Source organism: Talpa occidentalis, unplaced genomic scaffold, assembly GCF_014898055.3.
Source record: "Talpa occidentalis isolate TD23 unplaced genomic scaffold, MPIMG_talOcc4v2.1 talOcc4.4, whole genome shotgun sequence".
In the NCBI taxonomy this organism is placed as follows: domain Eukaryota; kingdom Metazoa; phylum Chordata; class Mammalia; order Eulipotyphla; family Talpidae; genus Talpa; species Talpa occidentalis.
Window position 1 is genome coordinate 18,427,590 of NW_023604295.1, and position 27,190 is coordinate 18,454,779.

At 35.9% G+C, this 27,190-nt stretch overlaps 1 protein-coding gene across 5 annotated transcripts in view; it reads right to left on the reverse strand.

Moving 5' to 3' along the window:
- Positions 1-27,190, reverse strand: part of USP25 (ubiquitin specific peptidase 25) — a 108,965-nt gene that overhangs the window by 51,671 nt on the left and 30,104 nt on the right. For all 5 annotated transcript variants that reach the window (XM_037525080.2, XM_037525084.2, XM_037525081.2 and 2 more), the window contains 4 exons: positions 14,956-15,079; positions 10,275-10,437; positions 8,075-8,161; positions 2,798-2,935 (listed from right to left, as the gene is read on the reverse strand). In XM_037525080.2, coding sequence (XP_037380977.1) covers positions 2,798-2,935; positions 8,075-8,161; positions 10,275-10,437; positions 14,956-15,079 — 512 coding nt within the window. The remainder of the gene's footprint in view (positions 1-2,797; positions 2,936-8,074; positions 8,162-10,274; positions 10,438-14,955; positions 15,080-27,190) is intronic.

The window sequence follows — 27,190 nt, forward strand, 5'->3', positions numbered from 1 at the left end:
AGCTGCTGCAACTGGTTTGCAAAGGGAAAAGGTTTGACATAGAAAACACATAGAAAAGAAACACCTGTATAATCATAGCCAGACAGGAGAGCTACCTGCCAGAGAGAATAACTTTCTATCAAACTAACACCTTGAAGCAAGTTTCCACCCTTTTTTATAACTTTAGTTATTGTAGGGTAAAGAAAATGTCAGGCTTTTCTGCCCTCCGGCCATCAGGATAGATGATGGATCCTTGTCCTGAATGCATGCCTGATGGCGGGCACCTGGAATAGGGTGTGGGCATAGGTAGATGGGATTCACCTGGGCTAAGACTGTGCTTTTAAGGGCGGTGTCACGGGGACGCCAGCAGCAGCAATAGCAGCAATAGCAGCAGCAGCCGCCGCCGCCGCCGAAGCAGAAGCCGAAAGAGAAGCCGAGAAGCAGCAGAACGAGCGCTAGAGAGCCCAGATAGAGTGAAGACTTGCTGGGGGCTGGGAGGCCTGCCAGCCTCCCAGCCCCCCAGCCAGCACCCCTGCCTGCCATATACCCGCTGAACCCCAATAAAAGACCTGCGAAACCACTGAGGACTCTGACTCCTCCTTTACCCGGTCTGCATGGGATCAGAAAACCTGCACCGCGTCCATTCCTGCCTTTACAGTTATCTTTCAAGGTTATGTCTAATTAGAAACAAAAAGATTTCCTAGCTATCACAACACTCTTCGGAAGACAATAATTACTGTCATTTTTAGCAATCTAAAATTTGCAAGCACAAAAGAATTCTACCTACTTTCATTGAGAAAAAAAAAGAAACTACCAAACTACCAAATGCAATTAAAACAGAGATAATTAAAATTGACAACACTCTACCAAAGGGTATCCCAAAAGACTCACATATTACCAAATATGATATCTTTAGGAACAATATGAAATAAATTAACTTAAAAAAATAATGATTATTTCATTTGTGAAATCTACATCTGTCGTTAACATTCTTCAGATTTCAGTATTCAGGCACAGAAAAGCATCAAACCCTTATGATCCTGAATTGAGGGGCAACTACAATAAAAGAATCAACAAGGAGAAATCTAGTTGTTCTATACTACCAGCCCAAATCAAAGGCATTTGCATTCTGGCATTCTAGAATACATAACAACCTAAAAGAAGGTTGTCTCCTTGCTTTTCCTAACAAAACTAAAGTCCATCTATGTACATATAAGCCTCCCAGGGAAACCTGTGCTGCCTCATTTTTAAATAAGATACCCAAAGATCATTATACATCTACAGAAAGCTTCAGCACTAAAAAGTAACCAAAAAGTATAAAAAGGAGAAAAAAGAAAAAAGCAATTCCAGATGAAAATGTAAGGAACATAAATGTCTTTATTTTTTTCACCAAACACTGCAGTAATACATAAATTTCAGGTGTGCATCATTAAAAAGCAACATGTATATATGCTACATTAAGTCCACCATTAAAAGCCCAATTTTATCATTTTAACTTGTTTTACTTATTCCCATTTCCTCTTCCTTTCTGATAATGAATAAGCAGTCTTATCTAAAAGTTTATTTTTCCTTTATTTAGTTCATCTATTTGTTTTCTCTATACAGTACATGAGTGAGCTTAGGTAGGGTTTATTTTCATCATGACTTACTTCACTAAGAGTAATAGTTTCTAGGTCCTTTTAAAAATTTAATTGTATACACAAAACCAATAAAGATTATACACACTGAATACAATAACAAATGCTATTACCAAAAAAAAAAAAAACCTTAGAGGGACGAGCGTCTAATAATTGAGGTTTGGAATCATATGTAGGAGTATTTCTTTTGACTTTTGTTAAACATTGTTGTAACCAATAAGAGTATGAATAAAACCTTAGGGATGAATAAAACCTAACGGGCACTAAAACATAGATAGGGAAGCAAAAATGCAGACCACAAATAAAAATAATCCTTGTGTGAGAATCCCTTATGTTCATTTACTGTTGCCATATGGGGTAAATTAAAAAAAAAAACAGCAAAATTTACAGAATCAAACAGACATCTTTTAGTAGCCTCCTCTAAACATCACCTCCACTTACACACATTATGTTGACCCAAGCACTGAAAAAATATTTCACGGCAAGTGTAGTGGCTTTTAGAAAATATTCTGAAATGTTTCATCTTCTGTCCATTGTTTCTTATTTGCCACCTTTTCCAACATTCCTATTTATTCTCTGCTACTTTCATTGATTCTCTTCTGTTTTCTATTTTAAATCTCTGACGTCTCAAATTATATGTGAAACATTGTTTGGTTTACAGATATTTTCTATTTTAATAGAAAAATTCTCAATATTCTTTCTAAGAAATGAGTTAAAAAGTTACTAAATAACATTAGGTAACAGTGTTTGTGTTGGGGGGTGATCAGTAAGAGAGCAACAATAACAAAGGTAATGTAATTAAGAAAGCTTTTCCTGCTAGCAAAAAAATAGACATTATCAAACACAATTATACTATTTTGGCATTAGCTTATCACATATTTGAGATTTTTAATTACATTTGTCAACATTCTTAATTTTACTTACTTCTATTTGCAGTTTCAATTATAATAAAACTACAGCTTCAAGTATCTTAACACTTTCAAGATCACTATTACTTTTTCTGTACTTGAAAGTAAATCCTTCAAATGAGCAATGTTTTAAATGATGGCAGTTAATTTTTAATCACAATGAACAATAACATCCTCAATTGACATGTATCCTTGAAAAAGGGCTTAAGGAAGAAAAGATCAGATGAAATAAACTACAAATAGTTAATAAACAAGGAAGCTCAACAACACTACCTGCTGGGAATCATTTGATTTGAAAGCATCCTTAAGAATTTCAACTGCTCTTGATGGATCGACATACTTCCTTTTAGTACCAACAAGAAGTGCAAATAGATACCTTAGCTCACGCATAAAAGGCAAATTCCGATGCTCCTTTGAGGAAAAAAAGAAAGACCTTAAATGAAGATTAACAAAATCTTTACTGGCAAACAATCATTTTAAATTAACCAAAAATTAAACTAAGTGATATCGACTAGGGATGAGCCTAACACTTCTATATCACAATTAAATAAGGAAGAGTGTTATTTAATTTAAAAATAATCTATGAGACTCAAGAGCTGAGCTTGTAAACAGCATAGGACCTAGTCTAAACCCACAATTTCAGCATAAATGCCATATATTCATAGCAAATCATGTCATTACCCAGCCAAGAATATCCTCACTCAAGTCTGTTTATTATAGTCATTTCCATTCACCAACGCCCAGCTGCTGCTGAGGACAGCAATAACAACAGCCAACTCTCAGCGAATGTTAACTACGTGCCAGGCACTGTTGAAGTACTTTTCTTCAATAAACCATTTAAGCAAAAATCCCTCTTCCTCCATGAAGCCTTCCCAAACAAACTCCACATCTACTGAAATGAATGTATTTTACTCAGTAAGGAATTACCAACTGCCACTATCCTGTGATGATCCTAGTTATTAGCCTAACATTAGTTTAATAAGCAATTAGACTAAATCCTAACATTACACCAATGTACCACCCAGTGTACTTTAAAATCTTAACTTGCTTCTCAGTAAAACTGTAAGGTTTGCAAAGACAACAACTTCTGTCTCTTCCACACATTTTTACTAGACAGTGATTAATTCTAACCAGTTGATTAACAAGCCCTCCAGAAAGAGTAAAAACAACCCAATATTATCAGTCATAAACATTTTAAAACAAGGAAATATTTTTAAAACAATGTAACTCATATACCTTAATGAAATGCTTTAAGGAAAAAAAAAATCAGACAAGCAGTTCTTATTATAGGTAGCTCTTGCAATAACAATTTTAACAGATACAGTTTGTACAGAATTTAAATATTAGGAAGTTTTTCCAAGGTTACATAGTTGGCATTATCAAAACTATAAAACTAGTTTTATCAAAACTAGTCAATGCAGTTTTTGAGACATTCCTTGACAAATAAGGACAAAATAAATGATTTCTGTACATTAAATAAAACTCTTCTGAGAAGCATATTCCAAGAGTGAAATATTTTAACATAATAAACATTTTTGCTTTTAGCTAATTCTTATGGCTAGACAATCTTTTCAAATTTCAAAAGGCAAAATTGTAAATGATACTAACAGCATCTACTACACTAGGCTAAATTATCAAATATCACCACATATAGAATCTATTCAAACACTACCCTTTGTGTTTTTCTTAAATAGATTTATCAAGGTATAACATACACAATATAATGTACATTAAAAATTGCATTATAAAGTGTAACAATTCACAAGTTTCACATATTTATATATCCATGAAAACATTTCCACAATCAAGATAACACACCTATCCAACACCTTCAAGTCTTTTCATCCTTGACTCCCCTCCCTATTCATCCACAGGCAACCATAGTCATTTTATAGTTGTGGGAATTTATATAAAATAAATCAATCCCTATGTATTCATTTTCATCTGGTTTTTGTTTTTTTAGAGAGATTTATTTATTTATGCATAGAAGAACTGGGTGTAGGCCAGAGGTGCGGCGTGGGAGGTGGTGAGAGAATTCACCAGAGACAGAGCTGGGAACAGGACAGACAGATCTACCGAAATACACTGCTGAGGGGAGCAGCAGGCAAGAAAGGAGAGCTCTGCTTCACCATGTGGGTCAGCTCCCCGGCTGGGGATCAAACTTATGCCACAGTGACTGGTGATAGCTTGATAACGCTGAGACTTTAAACCCTGTGCCACCAGGGAGGCCCACATCTGGCTTCTTAAAATTGGCATGATTACTTTGCATTTCATCCATATAATTGTGTACATGAATAATTCTTTCTGTTTTATCATGATTGGTATGCCACTGTATAGATGCACCACAACTTGTTTATCCATTAAGCAATATGGATATTAGCATACATGTTTTTCTGTGAACATATTCTTTCACTTCTCTTGAGTAAAAACCTGGAGAAAATGTCTAGGTTGTATGGTAGATGTTTTTAAGAATTTTATATTCCCACAGGCAGTGTAATAAACAAAATTCAAGGTCCACATTCCTCAAACACTTAGATATGGGCTATATATATATATTTTTAGGGCCTCCCCGGTGGCACAGCGGTTGAGCGCTGGGTTGCGAAGCTGCCTGCAGCCTCTGCAGCGCCGGTTCGACCCCAGGCTGCTCCCCGGCCACCAGAGGAGGGTCCCACATGGCGCGCAGACCTCCCACTGCTCCCCTCAGCAGTGTATTTCGGTCCTTCTGCCTGCTCTGCTCCCCGCTCTGACTCTCGTGAATTCTCTCACCCTCTCAAGCTTCTGACCGTACCCAGTGCTTGCATGTATAAATAAATAAATAAATAAATAAATAAATAAATCTTTAAAAATATATATATATTTTAAAAATTTATTCATGCTTACAAGAACTGTGGTACAAGCCTGGGGGGTGTGGGGGTGGGGTGGGGGGGGCAGAGGATTCACCAGAGACAGTGGGGAACAGAGCAGGCAGATTGACTAAAATACACTACTGAGGGGAGCAGTAGGCTAGCCAAGAGAGGTCTGCTGCGCCATGTGGGTAGCTCCATAGGTAGGGACCGAACTCATGTGGATAGCTTCATAGGTTGCATCTTAACTCCTTGCACCACCAGGGAGGCCCAGATATGTACTGTATTTCTAACTTCAGTTCCTCCAGTGGGTACATAGTGGCATCCCTAGTTTTAATTTGTATTTTTCTAATGACTAATAATGTTGTAGCTATTTAAAATCTGTTTTTCTTTTTGGTGAACAGAGATGAAATAATTTCATGTAGTTACTTAAAATTTGTGTATCTTTTTGAGGAACAGAGATCAAATAATTTCCTCAATGTATTAATAAGTTATATATACCACAACAAACAATAATTGTATCATATAATTTCTTTATCTAATATAAATTTTTCTAATATTTTCTCCTAGTTCATGGCTAGTCTTTTAATTTGTATGAAATTTTCAAAAGATAACAAGTTTTCAGTTTTGATGAAATCCAATTAATCATGTTTTTAAGGCTTTTGCTTGCCTACTTGAGAAATCTTTTCTTAACCAAGGACAACAACATTTGCTCTTATTTTTTGTTCTCCCTTTTAGGTCTATAATGCATTATGGTTTTGTTTTTTTTTCTAATCATAGTGCTATGCATGAGTTGAAACTTATTTTTCTATCTATGATGCCAGTAGTTAAAAAGATTTTCCTTTGACTAAAATCAATTAACCCTAAATGTGTAGGTCTATTTCCAGACACTATTCTGTTCCATTGATCGACAGAACTATCTTTTTGCCAATAACACAGAGTCTTGATCATGTGGCATGAGAATTAATTCCTCTTTATAAAATGTCTATGGTCATTCTACATGCTTAAAATTTTACACATAAATTCTGGGACCAGTTTGTGAATTTTCATGAAAAAGTCTGAGATTATGACTGGATTATACTGAATCTCCCAACTTAATTGGAGATAACTGGTATTTTAATAATACTGACTTCTCTAATCCATGAATATAAGCTACTGAATTCTCTAATCCATGAATATAATCTATTTAAATTATTTCGGTGTTACAGTTTTTCATGTTATTTTTGTGTACTTTATCCATAGCAGTCCATATCTTATGCTATTATAGGTATTTTTAAATTAACTTTCCAATTATGTGTTTGGCAATATTTAGAAATACAAGTGATTTCCAATGCCACCTTGTATTGCGTAACCTTGTTGAACTCATTTCCTGGACCTAGGAATAATAAACAAATTTTATTTATTTCCTTGTACAGTACTTAAGGTTTTCTACTTAGACAAGTCATATACACAAAAGTTTATTTCATTCTTTCCAACTTCTATATTTCTTTCTTTTTCTTGTTTTTTTCTAACACAGATTAAGAACTCCAATCCAGTGTTTCACAAAGTGGTGAAGGCTGATACCTTAGCATTCTGTAAGTTTTAGATTTTTCATAAATGAGCTGAAAATCTAAAACTTTAATTTCTTTGTCTTTGTGACCAGTATTCTTTAGGGTTATAAATTCTTTATGACAAGATCATTATATAAAAACATATCAATTCTGTACTACATTTCTATTAAGTATAAATTTCTGCATGCAAATCATATCTGCTTTTTAAAAACTGAATATAAGCTATATAAACTCTAACAATAGATGACGCTGGTACTTACTATGTACCAGGCACTTGCAGGCACTTGATATATTTTATCTCACTTAATTTTTATAGAAACTCTATGAAATACCTGCCATTACTTCTTTTTCAGATAAAGAAAATGAGAGACAGATCAAGTAACTTGTTCTGGGTCCACAACCAGAACCCAGGCAATCTGGCCCTGATGTCTGTGCTGTCAAATTAGTCTGCCTAAGAATATTAAATTACAAAACAGAAGTCATAGATTTGTACTGTGAGGACACTGTAAAACTACTTTTTTAAAGGGCTCATATATAGAAACAATTTAAAAGTTTTTTTGATTTTCACACAATTTTTGAGACCATTGAGGAAAGCCTACTATCTATTATAACCTATGAAATTCGACAGTTCAAAAGAAGATAAAAATACAATTATTAAGTGACATTAAAACACTAGCATATTGGGCCTCCCCTGCGAGGCTGCCTGCAGCCTCAGCAGCCCCGGTTCGATCCCCAGCCGCTGGCGAGGGTCCCACATGACGCGCAGACCTCTCCTGACTCGCCCGCTGCTCCCCTCAGCAGTGTACTTCGTCAGTCTGACTGTTCTGTTTCCTGCTCTAGCTCTGGTGAATTCTCTCACCCTCCTGTGCTTCTGACTGTACCCAGTGCTTGTATAAATAAATAAACAAATCTTAAACATTTGTTTAAAATAATAATAATACTAATAAAACACTGGCATATTACTGACGTACAAGTGAAGGGAAAAAATCCTTTTTGCAATATACTGACAAAGAACAGGAACTTACTGTAGCAATTAACATCAATGGTTGACAAATCTGATAAAACATGAGATCTGATGAGGCAAACACCCAAAAGGCAAGCATAGATAAAAGAATATGAAGAACATACATACTCTTAAAAATCTTTTATAATTTTACCTTTTGGTTTCGGGGTAAATCTTGAGCATTGGAAGGAGGTTTGTAATTCAGAACTAATCTTCTAAATTCCAAAAGGTTGAATAATGACTGAAAAAGAGCAAACATTTAAGACAAAACCTTAAGGGAAATTCTATGAACAGAATTATAAAAATATGATTGGGCTTAGAGATTTATTTTTGACAACTATTTTTCTGCAGCATTTTTCCAATTACCACAAGAAGATGTATTTTTCCCTAAGAAAATGTCAAATTCCTTTTATTTTGACATACTGTGCTGGATCACTAACAATACTTACAATTATACATGGGCAGTTTATTAAGAAGATATAAGAGACTCTAAGGTAGAAAGTAAAATTTTAGATAGTCTTTGCATGTATGTGAACAATTAATGCATAATCAAGATTAGGCTCAAAGGTATTATTACAGATTAATGTTAATCCAGATATTCAACATTTTAACAACCTGGAAAAAATAATACTATACAGAGTATACCATAGCACATGGTATACAAGAGGCAAAAAATGGGGGAGGGTTAAAAACTGTAACACTAAAATATAAAAAAGTTAAAATTACAAATTAATAACTTAGAGAACACAAAGAACTTGTCAAAAATGAGCTAAATAATTAGCTAGTTGCTTCAATATCATATGAAAATTTATACTGTCAGAGAGATTTGGAAAGCTACAATAGAAAGAGATAAATTGAAAAAGAAATGATACACTTGCCCAATGATTTAAAAAGTTCTCATTGAGAACACTAAATTAGAATCCTACTGTATTAGGAAAATAAACACAAAATATTAATTTTCCTGAAGAATAGTAAAATCTAAGAGCATATTATTCATAAATTATTTTATTTATATTTTTGCAACCTGAAAGGGAACAATATCAATGTCTACTTGAGGATGTTAAGTATTTAAAGTAATAGTCATTTCACTAAAAGTGAAAAAAACAAAGAAAGAAAAGTAGTCCAAATTGAGACGATGGATACCTGTGCATAACAAGCATTTCTTATTTTAGAATAGGGATGTTAAAAACATTTCAATATGTATTCTTTACATCATTCTTATACACACATTGAAAACTGTCATTTTTTAACCATCTCAAACAAAATTCCTCCTCATATAAAAAATAGTATTAAAATAAATGTAATTCTGGGCCTCCCAGGTGGCACAGGTAAAGTCTCAATGCTATCAAGCTATCACCAGCCACTGCAGCATGAGTTAGATCACTGGCCAGGGAGCTGACCTACATGATGCAGCAGAACTCTCCTGTCTCGCCTGCTGCCCCCCTCAGCAGTGTATTTAGGGAGATCCGCCTGTTTTGCTCCCCACTCTGTCTCTGGTGAATCCTCTCACTCCCCGCACCTCTGCCCTACACCCCAGTTCTCATATGTATAAATAAAAATAAATCTTTAAAAAAATAAATTTATATGAATAACATTTTTCAATATATATAAAAAAATCTGATTTAATACACAACAGTTCTGGTTCATCTCTTGGACACATTCTTCCCTAAATTTGCAGAAAAATAAATATAAATTGTTTTTCCATCCTGCCAAAAACTCCTAACAGTAGGGGGAGAGGAAAAATTAATTTCAAATATATGAAAGGCGGGTCTCCCCGGTGGCGCAGCAGTTGAGCGCTGGGTTGCGAAGCTGCCCGCAGCCTCTACAGCACCGGCTTGATCCCCGGCTGCTCCCCGGCCACAGGAGGAGGGTCCCACATGGCGCGCAGACCTCTCCTACCGCCCGCTGCTCCCCTCAAGAGTGTACTTTGGTCCTTCTGCCTGCTCTGCTCCCAGCTCTGGCTCTGGTGAATTCTCTCACCCTCCCGCGCTTCTGACTGTACCCAGTGCTTGTATAAATAAATAAATAAATAAATCTTAATAAATAAATAAATAGATAGATAAATAAATAAATGGAAAAACAAAAAACAAAAAAAAAAAAACCCCAAATATATGAAAGGCATAGGTAGAGCTCTACTGTCAAAACTCCATACTGGGAGTGAAGAGTAGAGATGGAGGAGGAAAGCAATCCCCAAACAAGCAGATTAAATAGAAAGGCATAGGTAGATAGAAAGGCAAGGTTTTGACCTTGCCTGCACTGACATTTAGAGTACACAACTTAAAACATACACCACCAAACCCACTTTACATTACTATGATGCCTACACCAAACAAGATCTGCATGAAGATTCTTACCTGAATAACAGCACTAAACCAGCAAGTATTGCCAACATTCTTTAGCCCCACAGGAGCTTTGTCCTGCCTTTTTCTATCATAAGGGTTTCTGGAATCCCTCCAGACTTCTGTAGGTGTCCTCTTCAAACATGCTTTATTTTCTGCTATGCTGGCTTCAAGAACTCTTAGGAAATGGAGAAAAAAAAAATTAAGCTGTATCCTAGAACACAGAATACTATAAAACTAAGGATTTTAACTACTTAATCTCTGGACAATGAAAGGGGAAGAATACAGCAGTGGCAATGCTAAAAAGGGGGTACTATCTTTATCTCAGAGGAAAAAAGAAACTTCAAGCACTGAGAGTTATGTAACAGATGTTAAGTGATAATTCAACAAATTAGGTTTAGCACCAGTGATAAAGCACCTACAAGTGCTTCAGGTAAGTTTTCTGAATTAAAATACTTATGTACAATATAATACAGTAACTAGTTCTTACAACATTTTTTATCACTAAGAAAACATTAAAGGGCCTCCCTGGTGGCGCAGCGGTTGAGCGCTGGGTTGCAAAGCTGCCCGCGGCCTCTGCGGTGCCGGTTCGATCCCCGGCTGCTCCCCGGCCACCAGAGGAGGGTCCCACATGGCGCGCAGACCTCTCCTGCCGCCCGCTGCTCCCCTCAGCAGTGTACTTCGGTCCTTCTGCCTGCTCCACTCCCTGCTCTGGCTCTGGTGAATTCTCTCACCCTCCCAGCTTCTGACTGTACCCAGTGCTTGTATAAATAAATAAATAAATAATTCTTTAAAAAAAAAAAAAAAAAAAAAAAAGAAAACATTAAAAACTGAACTGTACTTAGACCATTTATTTCATTTTCTATAAAAAAAAGTTAAGTCAATTCTAGATTTCCTTCTGTTCTAAAGATCTGATTCCACGACATCTAAATAAAGTAGTAGAAGACATGTATGTTTACTTCTTCACACAAAAGTTTGCCTAGGCAGAAACCCAATAATATATATCTCTATGTGTCAAAATAAAAGATAAACCTCATCAAAATAAACTCACCTACAGAGTATCTGATACCTATCTAAACATGGCAAGAGTAATGTCACTTTACCAATGTTTTTCTTGCTCTTAAGTGTGCAACAATATGATGGAAAACCCCACTTCCCATGCAAAAACTAACAGCATTTTGCCTGCTAGAAACAAGTGCTACTCACTATCTAAATAAGTTTGCACAGTACTTAGACATCTTAACTCTTTTTGCCTTAAAATAGCCACAGCACGACTGTTTCCAATTTTTTGTAGTCTTGAGAAAATCTCATTCATGCTATATTATCTTTATCCTAAGAATTTTCCCTACTAAATTAATGTCGAAATAATGACCTATGGTTTTAATAGAGAAAAAGTAAATTATTTTCATCAATTAACAGCACTGTTTACAACATGACATTAGATAAAGTGTAAGATGATTCCAAACTATTATTACTAAATATGATATGGAAATAAAGGATAAAGTCTTTATTTGAGAATGAAAGAAAACATATTTTTAAAAAATCATGTAACAGCAATACATCTATTAAAATGTAAATATCAAAAAAACCCACATATTTTTTAAACATAGAAAGAATAAAAATGACAATAAATGTTTATACCTTTTACTTTCAAGAATGACCCAACATTGGTAGCAGTACTCTTTGCCCCAAAATGATTCTCTCACATGCAATCTCTTAAGTTGTTTGCCACTAAAAGGAACCAGAATTTCTTTTCTTTTTTTTTAAAGGGAGATAAATTCTTTTTTTTTTAAAGATTTATTTTTATTTATTTATACAAGCACTGAGTACAGTCAGAAGCACGGGAGGGTGGGAGAATTCACCAGAGGCAGAGAGGGAAGCAGAGCAAGCAGATGAAGTACACTGCTAAGGGGAGCAGCGGGAGGCAGGAGAGGTCTGCGCGCCATGTGGGACCCTCCTCCAGTGGCCGGGAATGAACCGGCGGCTGCAGAGGCTGCGGGCAGCTTCGCAACAAAGTGCTCAACGGCTGCACCACCAGGGGAGGCCCAAGAATTTCTTGAGTTATTTAGTTAAACGAATTGAGGCAGAAGAAAACCAGAATTTATCTGAAACATACCACACCTAGCAGATAGCAAATTTCCAGGAACATACGGAGCAATAAAAAGTAAAGGAATCAAACTGAAAGACCCTCAACTGTTCAGTTGTACAATTTAGTATAACTGAAATTAAATTTCACAAGGCAACTAAGCAGCTTATATTCAAAAACTGAAGATAATGCATAGTATACAAAAGGTAAATGTAATGCAAAATACATGTATAAGATGGTATATTTAATTTTTTATTGATTTTTATAAATGGGAGTATTTTCATTTGAGAATTATCCTTTTGTAATGCATACGCATATTTAGAAGTATACATGAAGAATCTTATCTAGCTTCATAATTAGAGATGAATGAACTAAAAAAAAGCAATGAGTTCTGGGAAAATAACTGACAGTACCACAAAGAGGAAAGAACAATGAGCAGCAGCAGTCTATATAAGAGATAGAAAAAGGCATCCACCAACTGACTAGCACTGGTGGATATGCACAATAACAATTTAAAAAGAGGTTCGACAGCTTATTTTGAAAGTATAAACTGATTAAACTAATAAAGAAGCCCCTTTAATTCTGAATTTTCTAGTGGGTAAAGCTCTACCATTATATATTTTCAAACTACTAATTGTAACAAAGAATTAGTAAGACACAAAGAATTAGTAAGACACAAACCCTTCTTAATAATGCTAATAAGAGCAGATCATATATACCATAATGACAAGTAATAGGTCCTATAGTTATTAGTTGCAGAAAACTTCTGAATTTCTACAAAATATAGTGTTGCTGTTCCAGTCTAATCAGCCAACTCTGATTACATCACTGTGGAACATGACACTAATTTGTTTCATATTTTCAACTTTACCAGACCACCTGTAATCTAACATGGTACACGTTTTATTATAAAAGTCTCTCAAAAAATGTGCTGATAGCCAAGGTATTCAATGGCCCCTACCATCTAGAGGCAACTGGCATTAGTCTTAGAATTCTTGTCACAAATTAACTTAAAGATTTATAACACCTAAATAGGAGTATCTAAAATAATACAAAACGTATACATTGAATTGTATATCAGAGTAGGAATGTCCTTAAATGCTTGAACATTTAACTTATTTTTTTACTTTTTATTATCTAATCAATGTGTTATTTTAATTAGAAAACATACAATATAAAACTACTGAGACTATGCTATGAAAGCATATAATTTTTTCCAATTTGCACACTAATATAAAATCATAAAACAAAAATACACAAGCACTTTTTAAAATAATACTTGAATCATAGTATACATTCTATTTTATGACTTTTTTCAATAACGAATGGCATAACGAATCACCTTTCCTCTTAATTATGAAATGAACTAATAAATTTCATGTTTAAAATATTTCACAAAGTGCAATATTTCCTTTTTTAAAGGAAAAAACTTAATTTTGTAATTTCTCCAAATTCTTCACAAAGTAAGCTTTATTAAAATGTCTAAAGATAGTCAATGTACTTTAGATTTTCATTTAAAATTACTAGCATTAAATGATATTAGTCACAACTAAAGAGGACAATGGATTTTAATTTTTTCCATCTTAATATAAATATGACCTTTTATAATTTCCAAAGTAACATTTAAAGACATTAAAAGGTATTACTAAGAAAAATTATGTGCCTTTGCTAAACATAGCATTTTGAGACATCTCCTTTTATACAGTAATCTGAAGATTACTCGGGAAGAAATACACTGTTGCTATTGTGCCTTGGGGATATTCGCTACTAAACTGCATTACAATGAGAAGAAAGCTGAAGTCGTAAGACCATCTTAGCTATGCACCCTTGGAAAAGCACTTAGCCTCTTAAAAGATAAATTTCATCTTCAGTAAGATAGTTACCACTGCCTCCAAAGAGCTATTTATAAAATTACAGTTGGAATCAACATTATTTAGTGATTAAAACAAATTTATTTATTTGATCCTTGATGGATCAAGTTGTTTCAAACTAACAAGTTTCAGTGAATAAATCAAAAAATGCTTTCTAACACACATCATGGAACCTTGCCTATTTCTTAAAAAAAAAAAAGTCCTATAAACATACTACTATATCATATATCAGAGGCTAGCAAAATGTGGTCCACAGGTCAAATCCAGTTAGCAACCTATTTTTTAAAATCAAGATTTATTAAAGCACAGACATCCTCATTGAATTATGTATTATCTAAGCCTACATTTGCACATCACCACCAGAATTGATTAACTGTAACAGAAACCATAGAGCCAACAAAGCTATATATATTTGCTATTAGTCATTTTTAGAAAGAGTTTACTGACTGCTTCTATAAATGATGAAAAAACTAAATTGGACAAGGTATTCAAAAGGGGTTAAGGAGAGAAAAAACAAATATTAAAATATACACCTAAATGTAATGCTCCATAATATCACTCCAAAATTCTAAAACTCAAAGTTTCAAATGCAATCAGAACTAGAATATAGAAAATTACAAAAAATATTTAAGCATATTAATTATTTAGAATATATGTTAAAGTCTCTTGAGATTAAAGCCAATTATTTTTGCTATTATCAACAGTGCATATACATATTTTATACAAATTATGTTTTTACCTGCTAATGGCTTGCTCCTCATCAGTTATTCCAGTCTCCCTGAATGCTCTGCTTGATTCCGCCAAACTCAAGGCAATTGCTCTCTGAAGATCATCTTTATCGTCTCCAGTGAGATCAATCACATCTGAAAAGCAAAATTTTCTCAAAATTAAAAGCCAAACAAAATTGATGGTAATTCTTATTATGGAGAATTTCAAAGCAAAGTCAACACCAACTTAATTCTGTATAAATTGGTTATAGTCAAAAACTTAATGTTCTTCTCTATAAAGTATACCTAAAAAGCAATAAGTGCATATTTTTTATTGCAGAGGAATCTCAATATTCACTAAGTCTCTGACCTAATAGCAAAAAAAAATTAAAATGTTTCTCTACAACAAACCACAAAATCAACATAACCATTTACATTTATGTTAACTCAAATACGCACTCCAGTTTATCCATACTACTACCTAGACATAAGCACCTGTAGAGATTATTTTTTGTATATACTTTTATTTTTAAAAGTCTGTGCCAAATTGTTAAACAATGGTGAAATTTGTTTAAAAGATTTATTTTTTATTTATACAAGAACCCAGGTACAGCCCAGATGTGTGGGAGAGTGAGAGGATTCACCAGAGACAGAGTGGGGTACAGAACAGGCAGACTAACAAAATACACTGCTGAGGGGAGCAGCGGCAAGACAGGAGAGGGCTGTTGCACCATGTAGGTTGCTCTGAAGCCGGCGGAGATCGAATAGGCACTGCAAAGGCTGTGGACAGCTTCACAGCGCCGCGCTCAACCGCCTGTGCCACCAGGGAGGCCCCAACAGTGCTGAATTTTAATGTGGAATGCTATGGGAGATGGCAGCAAATATACAAATGACATAACCAGTCATCAAACGAAAGAATAGTCTTGATGTTACTTTTTTTTTCCAAATAGGCTGCAATGATTACCACCTTCTGTAAGACCATTTTTTAATCTACTTTCCTAATATATATTGGTCAATTTCCTTAACCTGGAAGATGCCAACATTACTCTGATTTTCATTTATTTATTTATTTTTTTAAAAAGATTTATTTATTTATTTATTTATTTATACAAGCACTGGGTACAGTCGGAAGCGCGGGAGGGTGAGAGAATTCACAGAGCCAGAGAGGGGAGCAGAGCAGGCAGAAGGACCGAAGTACACTGCTGAGGGGAGCAGCGGGCGGCAGGAGAGGTCTGCGCGCCATGTGGGACCCTCCTCCGGTGGCCGGGGAGCAGCTGGGGATCGAACCAGTGCCGCCGAGGCTTCGGGCAGCTTCGCAATACAGCGCTCAACCGCTGCGCCACCGGGGAGGCCCTGATTTTCATTTAAACAACAATATAAACCAACATCTGTTACTTTGTATAGATGAAACTATGTTGAGAAAGTATATGTTACTACCATGTGTAATCAGCAAGGTAACTGAAATGATGGAACATGCCTGCAAAGATCAACAGGTCAAGAGCTTCCTAAATCTTACATACAAAATCCAAGTCCATCTATAATATCCAAGTCCAGCTATAGATGGGTGGAACCTGGGTGTAATCATCCAGTCCAGTTTTAATACTGATGAACTTAGGACTGGAACAGCATAGAATGACCTCACAAAAGTTAAGCTACCTTGATCATCAAATAATGACAAAAACTTGGATGAGTACAAGAAAATAACAAAAACAAAATAATTTGAAACAAAAAGAAGAAAAACAGGAACTAGCCCTCATGCTTCATTTTCTCATGTAAGTAGCATAGTTTTTTTCACTACAAAGGCTGAAAAGATTAAAACAAACCAACTAACCTATTTTCCCAATTCACTAGCAGTTAAAAAGTTCTGAGTAAAGTTTAAGTTACACCAGCTGAATGTACTAATGAAGCATAGTGACCTGAGATAAGCAGCGGGGGCGGGGGGGGGGGGGGGTGTCGTCTTAGTAATGACCTTTTGCACAGTTCCTGGTAAGCAACTTAGCCCCTGGTATGAATCTTGCTTCATGTTAGACCACGTACTGCCACGAGGCAGAAGAGACCTGGGGGCGGGGGTGTCCCATGACTATTGACCTTTTACTCACTCCTTGGTAGTCAACTATATAACTCACCTGTTGGTGTGTAGCCATGTCATATCTGTCCATGTCATAGCTGCCAATACAAACCCACCCAGAACCATTAAGTGTATATAAGCCCCTGACTTTCTACAGATGGGGCTCAGCCTTTGGATGAGAATCCGCTGAGTCAGCACCGGTGCAATTAAACATGCTTCTTGTTAGCCCTGGTGTCTAAGCTTCCTTTGTGCCACATGACACTAAGATGAAATCTGTAAGGCAGACATGAAGGAAAAGGCATAATCTTGCTGCTTTGGACAGATTCTTCAACATGATTAAATGGACATGGGTTCTTCCACAGTAGCATTCCAGTGTCCAATTTGCAATTGCAGGAATGTCAAAAGATAGAGTAGAAATGGCAACTAGAATCGGTACTCCAATGTCCAGGCATAGGTCAGAGGCAGTTACTTAATCCTAACCGCTTGTGCAAAGATTGCAGCAAAACAGGTATGCTCTTGAGCTCAGTAATCCCACATGGAGCCTCCTGTTTCACTACCTTTCGGATTGTTACAGAGAAAGTAGTTTTCTTAACTGGCCAGTCCTGCAAGACTTTGGGAGTCATTTCAGAATGCTGAGTTAAAGATCCTTCTTCCAGTCCTTGCAGTTATTTTTTAAGAACTTAAGCTCCAACACTAAATTTCTTCTTTGAAATCATCAAGTTTACTGATTCCTAACTGACAAGTAAACCAAACTGACCAGAGCAGAAACTCATTTACAAATAGCAACAACTCAAAATTAGAGGTTTTCATAATTTATTAATTGTAACTCTATCAACACAAAAGCAAAAAACCAAGCAACACGTTTTAAACCTAATTTCATAAATGAAATAACTGAAGTTGTGAGAAAGGACATCTAACATCACAAGAATAAAAATAGTGGAGAAACTTCAAATATAAGTCTTCTATTAAATCTTTCCTCCATATTAGCAGTTCTTCAAGTGTGGACCATGGAACCTTCAGATCCCCATGACCCTATGAGGGGAAAGGTTCCTTAAATAAAAAATTTCTCAAATAATATTAAGATATTATTTGCCTTTTTTACTGTGGTCACATTTTCACTGGTGATGCACATAAAACTGCACACAAAACTGCTGTATCTTAACACAAATCAAGCAATAGCTCCAAGTTGTGTGAATAATGGATTGTATATGCACATTCACTATTCAAAAAAAGAGAAAAAAGAGAGATTCTCTTAAGTTATTCATAAGGAAAAGATGAATTTAATTAAATCTCAACACTGACTTACATGTTCTTTTGTTCTTTTAGTTTGATGTAACAAAACACTAAACACGAGTTAGTCCTGTATATCCAAAATTCACTGTTGCTAAAGAAAATAAAAACACTAGTACAATGCTTGAAATGCAATATAAACTGTTTTTTCCCCCTGTAACACTATTTTTACTTAAAAAAAAGAAAATGACAAACTGATTGTGCAGACTTGAATCTTTGGCAGGCATTTTCTCAAAAATTAAAGTATATCTGTCACTTGCAAAATAACAAATGAGAGTATTCACAAGTGCTGTGATTAACATGGAATTTTCAAGCAAAAGCAACTTTGAAAACTTTGTTTCCATCATTATGAGCTTGATATCTTTCCAACACTGAAAGATATTTTGGGGAAAATCAAGTGATATTAATAATTTCAGTCTATTTTATAATGCAGAATAACCTTCCAACTTTTTTAAATAAATATTTTACAAATTAACAATGCATGGTGTTATAAAATCATAAATGGGTAAACATTCCTTACAAAGAAGGGGTAAATGATAAGGTTGATAGGAGCACCATTTATTCTCTGAATCTGGTTCCTGACACAGAGTTCCCAAATCATTTGAAATTTCCTGGATGACAGGCACATTTTTTGTTCCAATGAGATCATCTGTGTAGGATCCTGGCTAGCTTTAAGATGGGCACTGGTCATGAGAAAGACTAAGGCATGATTAGAACTTTGAGTTCCACCTCACATCATTCAAGGAGGAAAGAGGGGCTAGAGTTAATAATTGATCATGGCAAGGTGGTAGAAGCACACTCGGGCCCTGGTGAGACCGCCCCCCACCCAGTGTGGGTGGGAAGTACCACACCCAGCACAGAAGCCACCACTAATGAGCACCAAGGAGCAGCCAAATTCCCCAAGGAAGCAGTCCCCGTAAGACCAGGTACTAGCCCAAAGGGTATGAGAAGCCATGCCCTGCAGAAGTCCCATCATATCTATGGGGCCTCAAAAACAAACAAACCAAAAAAAGTGGGGCAGACAGAAATTACTAGAAATGAAAACATGAGTGCACAAGGAAATGCTACACCACAGAACAACTCCTCAGAACCCAAACACACACCAAAAAATGGAAGATCTATTCTTCCTATCAGAAACAGAATTCAAAATGCTATGAAAAAGAAATTCAAAGAAATGGAAGAAAATTCAGAAAAAAAACAAATGACTGTACTAAGGAATAAAATCAACAAATAAAAGATGTAAATTGAAGCTTTAAATAAGAAAACAATGGCAATTCAGGATATAAAAAGAGCAATAGAGAAGAAAAATTCAGAAGAAAGCTGTGCAAGCAGAATAGACCAACTAGAAGAATGAATCAGTGTACCTGAAAATGTGAATGAAAAAAGAATCAGATGGAAAAGGAAAAAGTTAAAAAAAAAAAAAAAATGAAGACAGAATTTTCCAACTCCGTAAAGAAAGGTAACACAAAAATAATGGGTATACCAGCAATCAAAAAGAGAGAAGGGCACAGAAAACCTATTTAAAGAAATAATAAAGGAAAATTCAGAAAGCTAAGAGAACCCTGGGGTACCTTAACAAATTAAGTCCTACACCAAGACATATAGTTGTCAAAATTTGCAAGAGTTAAGACAAAAAATGAATACTGAAGCTGGCAAGGGAGAAGAAGCAGATAACCAATTGGGCTAACATCAGACTTCTCTGAAGAAATACTGTGGGCAAAGAAAAAATGGAATGGCATGATCCAAATACTAAAAGATAAAAATTGCCAGTCAATAATACTCTATCCTATAAGGCTCTTCCTTATACATGAGGGAGAAATAAAGGTATTCTCAGACAGAGGACCCGAAGTTATTTGCATACACTAGACTTCCCTATAATAAATACTGAAAGGAACTCTCATATCTAAACTGATGAGAGGAATATATACACAGCACTGGAAAAGGAGTAGAACCACAAAAATTAAGGACAGAACAGCAGCAACAGATTTTCATGTATCAATAATCACTCATGTAAATGGCTGAACTCTCCAATAAAAAGGCACTGAGTATGTGGCTGAAACAGGAAACAGAATCTAAACTTTGTCGTCTCCAGGAAAGGCATCTAAGCTCCAAAGATAGACATAAACTCAGAGTAAAGGGGTGGAAAACAAACCTACAAGCAAATGGGACCCAAAGGAAGGCAGGCACAGACATACCTGTCTCAGACAAAATAAATTTCCAGGGCCTCCCTGGTGGCGCAAGGGGTTAAGAACGGCACTATGAAGCAATCAGCAGCCTCTGCAGCATGAGTTTGATCCCTGGCTGGCCAGGGAGCAACCCACATAGTGCAGCAGACCTCTCCTGTCTTGCCCGCTGCTCCCCTCAGAAGTCTATTTCAGTCAGTCTGCCTGTTCTGTTCCCTGCTCTGTCTCTGGTGAATCCTCTCACCACCACCACCACAGCCCCTGCATCTCTGGCCTGTACCCCAGCTCTTGTATGCATAAATAAATAAATCTTTAAAAAAAATAGATTTCCAGATAAAAGGTAAGAAGAGAAAGGGATAGGCACTATATAATACGGGAACAAGAAACCATGAAGACACAAGACTCATTAATGTATAATCACCAAACAAAGGAGCACCAAAATACTAGGCAATTACTATCAACTGAAATCATACATTGGAAAAAGCACATCTGTAGTAGAAGACTTCAACCCTCCACTTTAATGAATGGGCAGAAAAAGCAGACAGAAAATAATTAGCACACAATAAACTTAAAGAATCACACTATGTGGATCTAATAGAAAACTTATAGGGAACTAAAAAAAGTTTAATACATATTCGTATCAAGCACACATGGTCAAACTCAAGACTGATCATGTTTTGGGTAACAAGGCAAGCATCAACAATTTCATGAACTTCGATATCACACCAAATATCTTTATGACCATAAAGGTATCATTCTAGAGATCAACCGCAAAATGAAAGCAGGTAACACTTTCAATACATGGGCCTGCCTCCCTGGTAGCACAGGGTAAAGTCTCAGCACTATCAAGCTATCGCCAGCCACGGCAGTGCAAGTTCGATTCCTGGCCAGGAGCTAACCCACATGGCCTAACAGACCTCTCCTGTCTCACTCGCTGTTCCCCTCGGCAGTGTATTTCAGTAGATCCACCTGTTCTCCTCCCCATTCTGTCTCTGTGAATCCTCTCATCCTCCACACCTCTGGCCTACATCCCAGTTCTTGAATGCATAGGCAAAAAAAAAAAAAAATCTTAAAACTTTCAGTACATGAACAATGAGAAACACACTACTCAAAGATTACTGGGTTAACAATAAAAAAATGACTTCAGATAAGTGACAATGAGGACACAACCTTCCAGAACTTATGGAACACAGTAAAAGCAGTGTTAAGAACAAAGTATGTAGCAATACAAGCCCACATCAAGAAACAATAAATAGCTAAAATAACTTTTTATTCCACATCAAGGAACTAGAACAAGACAAACAAAACCTAAAGCCAGAATAAAAAACTGAAAATTAGAACATAAATAAATGAAACAGAAATCAAAGGACATTCCAAAATATTAATGAAAACAAAAGCTATCCTTTAAAAAAATAAGTAACAAGAGATTAAACGATAGTTAGGCTCACCAAGTAAATAAGGGAGAAAACTCATAATAGGATTGGAAATGAAAAAAAAGTAACTACAAATAATGCAGAGATTCAGAGAATTCAGGTGACTACTATGATCATTTATATTTTAGTAAGTCCAAAAACCGAGAAGAGCTAGAAAAATTCTTAGACTTGTACAACCATCCAAGATTGAATAGAGAAGAAACAGAAATCATCCTGAACAGAACAATCACAAGCAAGGAAATTGAAACAGTAATAAAAACTCTCCCAAAAACCAAAAGCTCAGGACCAGATGCCTTCACAAGTGAGTTCCACCCAACCTTCCAACTTGAACTAATACATATCCACCTCAAGCTCTTCTAAAAAACTGAGAAAGAAAATATTTTCAAACATTTTATGAAGTCAACATTACTCCAATACCAAAAACAATAAAGACAACACACAAAAAAAGAAAACAGACTAATTTCCCTAATGAACACAGATGCAAATATCCTCAATAAAATATTAGCAAACCAAAGCCAACACTACATTAAAGAATTATACATCATGACCAAGTGGGATTTACACCAGGTATACAGGATGGTTCAACATTCAAAAATCAATGTAATTCACCACACCAACAAAAGATAAAGACTACATGATCATATTATAGCTGCTGAGAAATCATCTGATAAGATTCAACATCCACTATAAAGAAAATCCTCAAAAAACTGGGGATAAATGAAACTTAACATATTAAAAGCCACATATCACAAACCTACTGCTAACATAAATCTCAATGGTGAAAACTGAAGGCTTTTCCACTAAGATGTAGTGTAAGACAAGATGGTGGACCATCTGGACCATCTCTCACCACTGATATTCAACATGGTATTGGAAGCCATAGCTAGAGCAATTAGGCCAGAAAAGGATATAAAAGGAATTAAAACTGAAAATAAAGATGTAAAACTATCATTATTGTCTAACAACCTGGTATTACACATAGAGAAGCCTAGACTCCACAGAAAAACTAACTGAAATCAGTTAAGTGGCAAGTCATAAAGTCAATACACAAAAATCAGTTGCCTTTCTATATACAAACAATGAGCTGGGAAAGGAAGAAATTTAGAAAACAATCCTATATGCAACCACACCAAAGAAATAATTTAAATACCTAGCAGTAGAATTAACAAAGGAGCTAAAGGACTTGTATAAAGAAAACTAAGATGCTGTTAAAAGAAACAGAAGATATAAAAAAAATGGAAAGCTATTCCCTGCTTATGGACTGAGGAATCAAGTCAAATGGCCATCTCACCCAAAGCAGCATACCGATTCAATGCAATCCCTATCAAAATTTCAATGACATTCTTTGAATAGTACAAACATTACCAAAATTCACTTGGAATCACAAAAGACTCCAAAAAGATGAAAAAATACTGACAAAAAAGAAGAAAAATTATAGTATTACACTTCTGGCTTCAAACTATACTATATAGTCATAATAATTAAAACAGCATAGTATTAGACCAAAACCAGTCACATTACTGATCACAAAACTCTGAAAAGAGCTGATGAGACTCAACAAAAACAAAGAAAATAATCCAGTCAAAAAATGGGCAGAAGAGCTAAAAAGAAACTTCTCTGAAGAGGAAATGCAAATGGCCAACAGGCATATGAAAAAATGTTCAACATCACTTGTAATCAGGGAAATGCAAATCAAAACTACCATGAGATACCATCTTACACCAGTGAGAATGGCACATATTAAAAAAACTAGCAACAACAAATGTTGGCGAGGATGTGGAGAAAAAGGAACTCTTCTGCACTGTTGGTGGGAGTGCAAACTGGTCCAACCACTATGGAGAGCTGTGTGGAGATTTCTGGACCTACTAAACATAGAGTTTCCATACGATCCAGCAATTCCACTCCTAGGTATTTACCCAAAGGACACAGAAACATCAATTCCAAAGAGCACCTGCACCCCTATGTTTATAGCAGCACTGTTTACAATAGCTAAGCTTTGGAAACAACCCAAATGCCCAAAAATAGATGACTGCATCAAGAAGATGTGGTACATATACACCATGGAATATTACTCAGCATTTAAAAAAGATAAACACATGCAATTTGCAGCAACATGGATGGTGCTGGAAGGGATCATGCTCAGCGAAATAAGCCAGAAAGAAAAAGAAAAATACCGGATGGTCTCACTCATAGCAGGAATCTAGAAAACTTAAATAAGGGACCAGGAAAATGAATAACTATAAGAAAGTGAAAATCAAAATCAACAAAAAACTATGAACCAGAGACACTCTATGGAGGGTGGGGGGCGGGGAGGGGAAGAATTGGGGTCAAAATAAGGGGGTTGCAATTGTATGGGGAATATAAAAATAAAATTTATTTATTTAAAAAAAAAACCTGAAATAACACTAACATGTTGTAAATGATATATAACATATATACCAAGCAGTAAAGCTATGATAAATACACAGCCTGTGTAAAGTAGAAAAAAAAAGAAAAAAGAAAAAAATTAAGACCTCAGAAATAAACCCATATCTATGTGAACAGTTAATAAAGAACAAAGGAGCCAAGAAATACACTGGAGCAAGGAAAGTCTCTTCAATAAATGGGACTGGGAAAACTAGATAACCACATGCAGAAGAATGCCACCAGCTCATTACCTCACACCATACACAAAAATCAACTCAAAATGCATAAAACACTTGTATATAAAACCTGAACCATAAAACACACAGATAAAAACATAGGCAAAACACTTCATGAATAAGCTTCAGTAATGTCTTTGCAGATACACATCCAATAACAAAGAAAACAAAAATAACTGGGGCTACATTAACCTAAAGAGATTCTGTGCAGGTGAAGAAAACATAAGCAAGACAAAAAGACACTTACTAAAGTGGACAAAATATTCGCACACCATACATCTTATATGGCTGATAGCAAAGATACACAAAGAACTCACAACTCAACAAAAGGAAAACAACCCAATCAAAAATGGACAGAAGAGCTAAAAAGGCAATTCGCAAAGAAGATATACAAATAGCCAACAGGCACAAGAAAAAACACTCATCAACACTTACCATTAGGAAAATTTTGTAAATCAAAACCACAATGAAACACCACCTCACTCTGGTGAGAATGGCCCATATCAAAAAGACCAAAACGAGTGTTGATATGGATGTGGGAAAAAAGAACTCTTTTAAACTGCTGTTGGGGATATATACTGGCCACCCTATATGGACAGTAGTATGGAAGTTTCTCAAAATATCAAAAATGGATATACCATATGATCTAGCAATTCCATTCCAAAGTATCTGTCTAAAGAATATGAATACACTAATTTGAAGGGAAAGCTGCACTCCCATGTTCACTGAAGCGCTATTTACAATAACCAAACTACAGAGACACCAAAATGCCCAAAGACAGAAGAGTGGACCAAGAAGATGTGGTTTATATACACAATGGAATGCTACTCAGCAATCAAAAAACATGAACTAATTCCATATGCAGCAACATGAATGGAGCTGGAAGAGATTATGCTAAATGAAAAAAAAGTCACAGAATGATAAATACTGGATGGCGTCACTTATATGTGGAATACAGAGAAATCAGACAAAGGGTAAGATAACGGCCAAACTCAAAAACTATTCCTTGAAAGCAGACTATAGAACTGAGACATTCAGAGGTGAGACAATCAGGGGAAGGGGGAGGGGTGACTACAGAGTGGGGAGGGAGCACAGTGGACTCTGGTGATAGACTATATGTGCTTTGGTGGTGGGAGTGCTATGGTAACCGCATTGGACAGGGTGGTGGGGGTGGAGCGTGGGGATCTAAGCTTCCAAAATACAAACTACAATGTAAACCAATGTACCACAATAAAAAAATCAATAAAAACACACACACAAAAAAAAATCAATCATGTCTATGTTATGAAGTCACTGTAAAAATACATAAAGTATGGGGGGTTCACAGAGCTTCTGGTGAACAAATCTATACTATGTTCATTAGGGTGAATGACTCAGCCCAATTTCAATTAAAGACAAAAGCTGTTGCACACTTAAGACCCTTCTATACCTTGTCTTATTTACCTTGTCTTCATCAGGTTACCTTTTAGTAACCTGTGTATCCTTTAGCATTACCTTTATAATAAAAAGACCTGGAAGTCTAAGGGTTTCCCTGAGTCCTGAGTCATGATAGCAATTTATAAAATCTGAGGAAGGGGTTATAAGAAAAGTATGAAACAGAGCAGGGGCACCTAAACGATAAAGTATGCACATAAAAACTGACAAACTACATGGTTGTTTTGGGAGATTAGAAAGAACTACCCTTAAAAAAACTGAATTTTTTTCTAATTTTAAAGATTTATTTATTTATACAATAGCTGGGGTACAGGCCAGAGGCTCGGGAGGGTGAGAGGATTCACCAGAGACAGAGCGGGGAACAAAACAGGCTGATTAATGAAAACACTGCTGAGGGGAGCAGTGGGCGAGACAGGAGAGGTCGGCTGCGCCATGTGGGAATCTCCCTGGCCGGCCAGGAATCTAACCCATGCTGCAGAGGCTGTGGACAGCTTCACAGTGCTGTGCTCAACCTGCTGTACCACCAGGAGGCCGCAAGTTTTAATAATACTTAGTTTACATTTATGTTGACAAATTGGTAACCATATTAAACAGCTCAGCTCTGTATGGTCTCTTTAATTTTAACTGCTTTTTAATTATAGTTGCTGTTTTTAATAGTAACTGCTAAAATTATAAAGGCAGGGCCTCTCTGGTGGCACAAGGGTTAAAGTCTCAGCACTCTCAAGCTATCACCAGCCACTGAGTTCCACCGTGGCCAGGGAACTGACCCACATGGCACAGCAGACCCCTCCTGTCTTGCCTGCTGCCCCCCTCAGCAGTGTCTTTCAGTAGATCTACCTATCTATTCTGCTCCCCAATCTGTTTCTGGTGAACCCTCTTACCTCCCCCCACCCCTGGACTACACCTCAGTTCTTGTATGCATAAATAAATCTTTAAAAATAAATAAAATTATAAAGGCAGCATGGCAAGGAAAGTAAATAGTAAAGGAGACATTCCTGAATCCCGTCATTAATTATACTATGGATTATGCATTTCCAACCTGCATTATGACATTCTATATTAAGTATAAAGGCCCATAGCTTACCACTCAACTCTAAAACAAATGAAAATTCATAGCTATACAAATCATTTTACATAATGTATGCCTAATAGATTTTACCCTATCAGCTAAATATCTTTCACACCAGGATGGCATCTTATTTTTAAATGGCATCCTA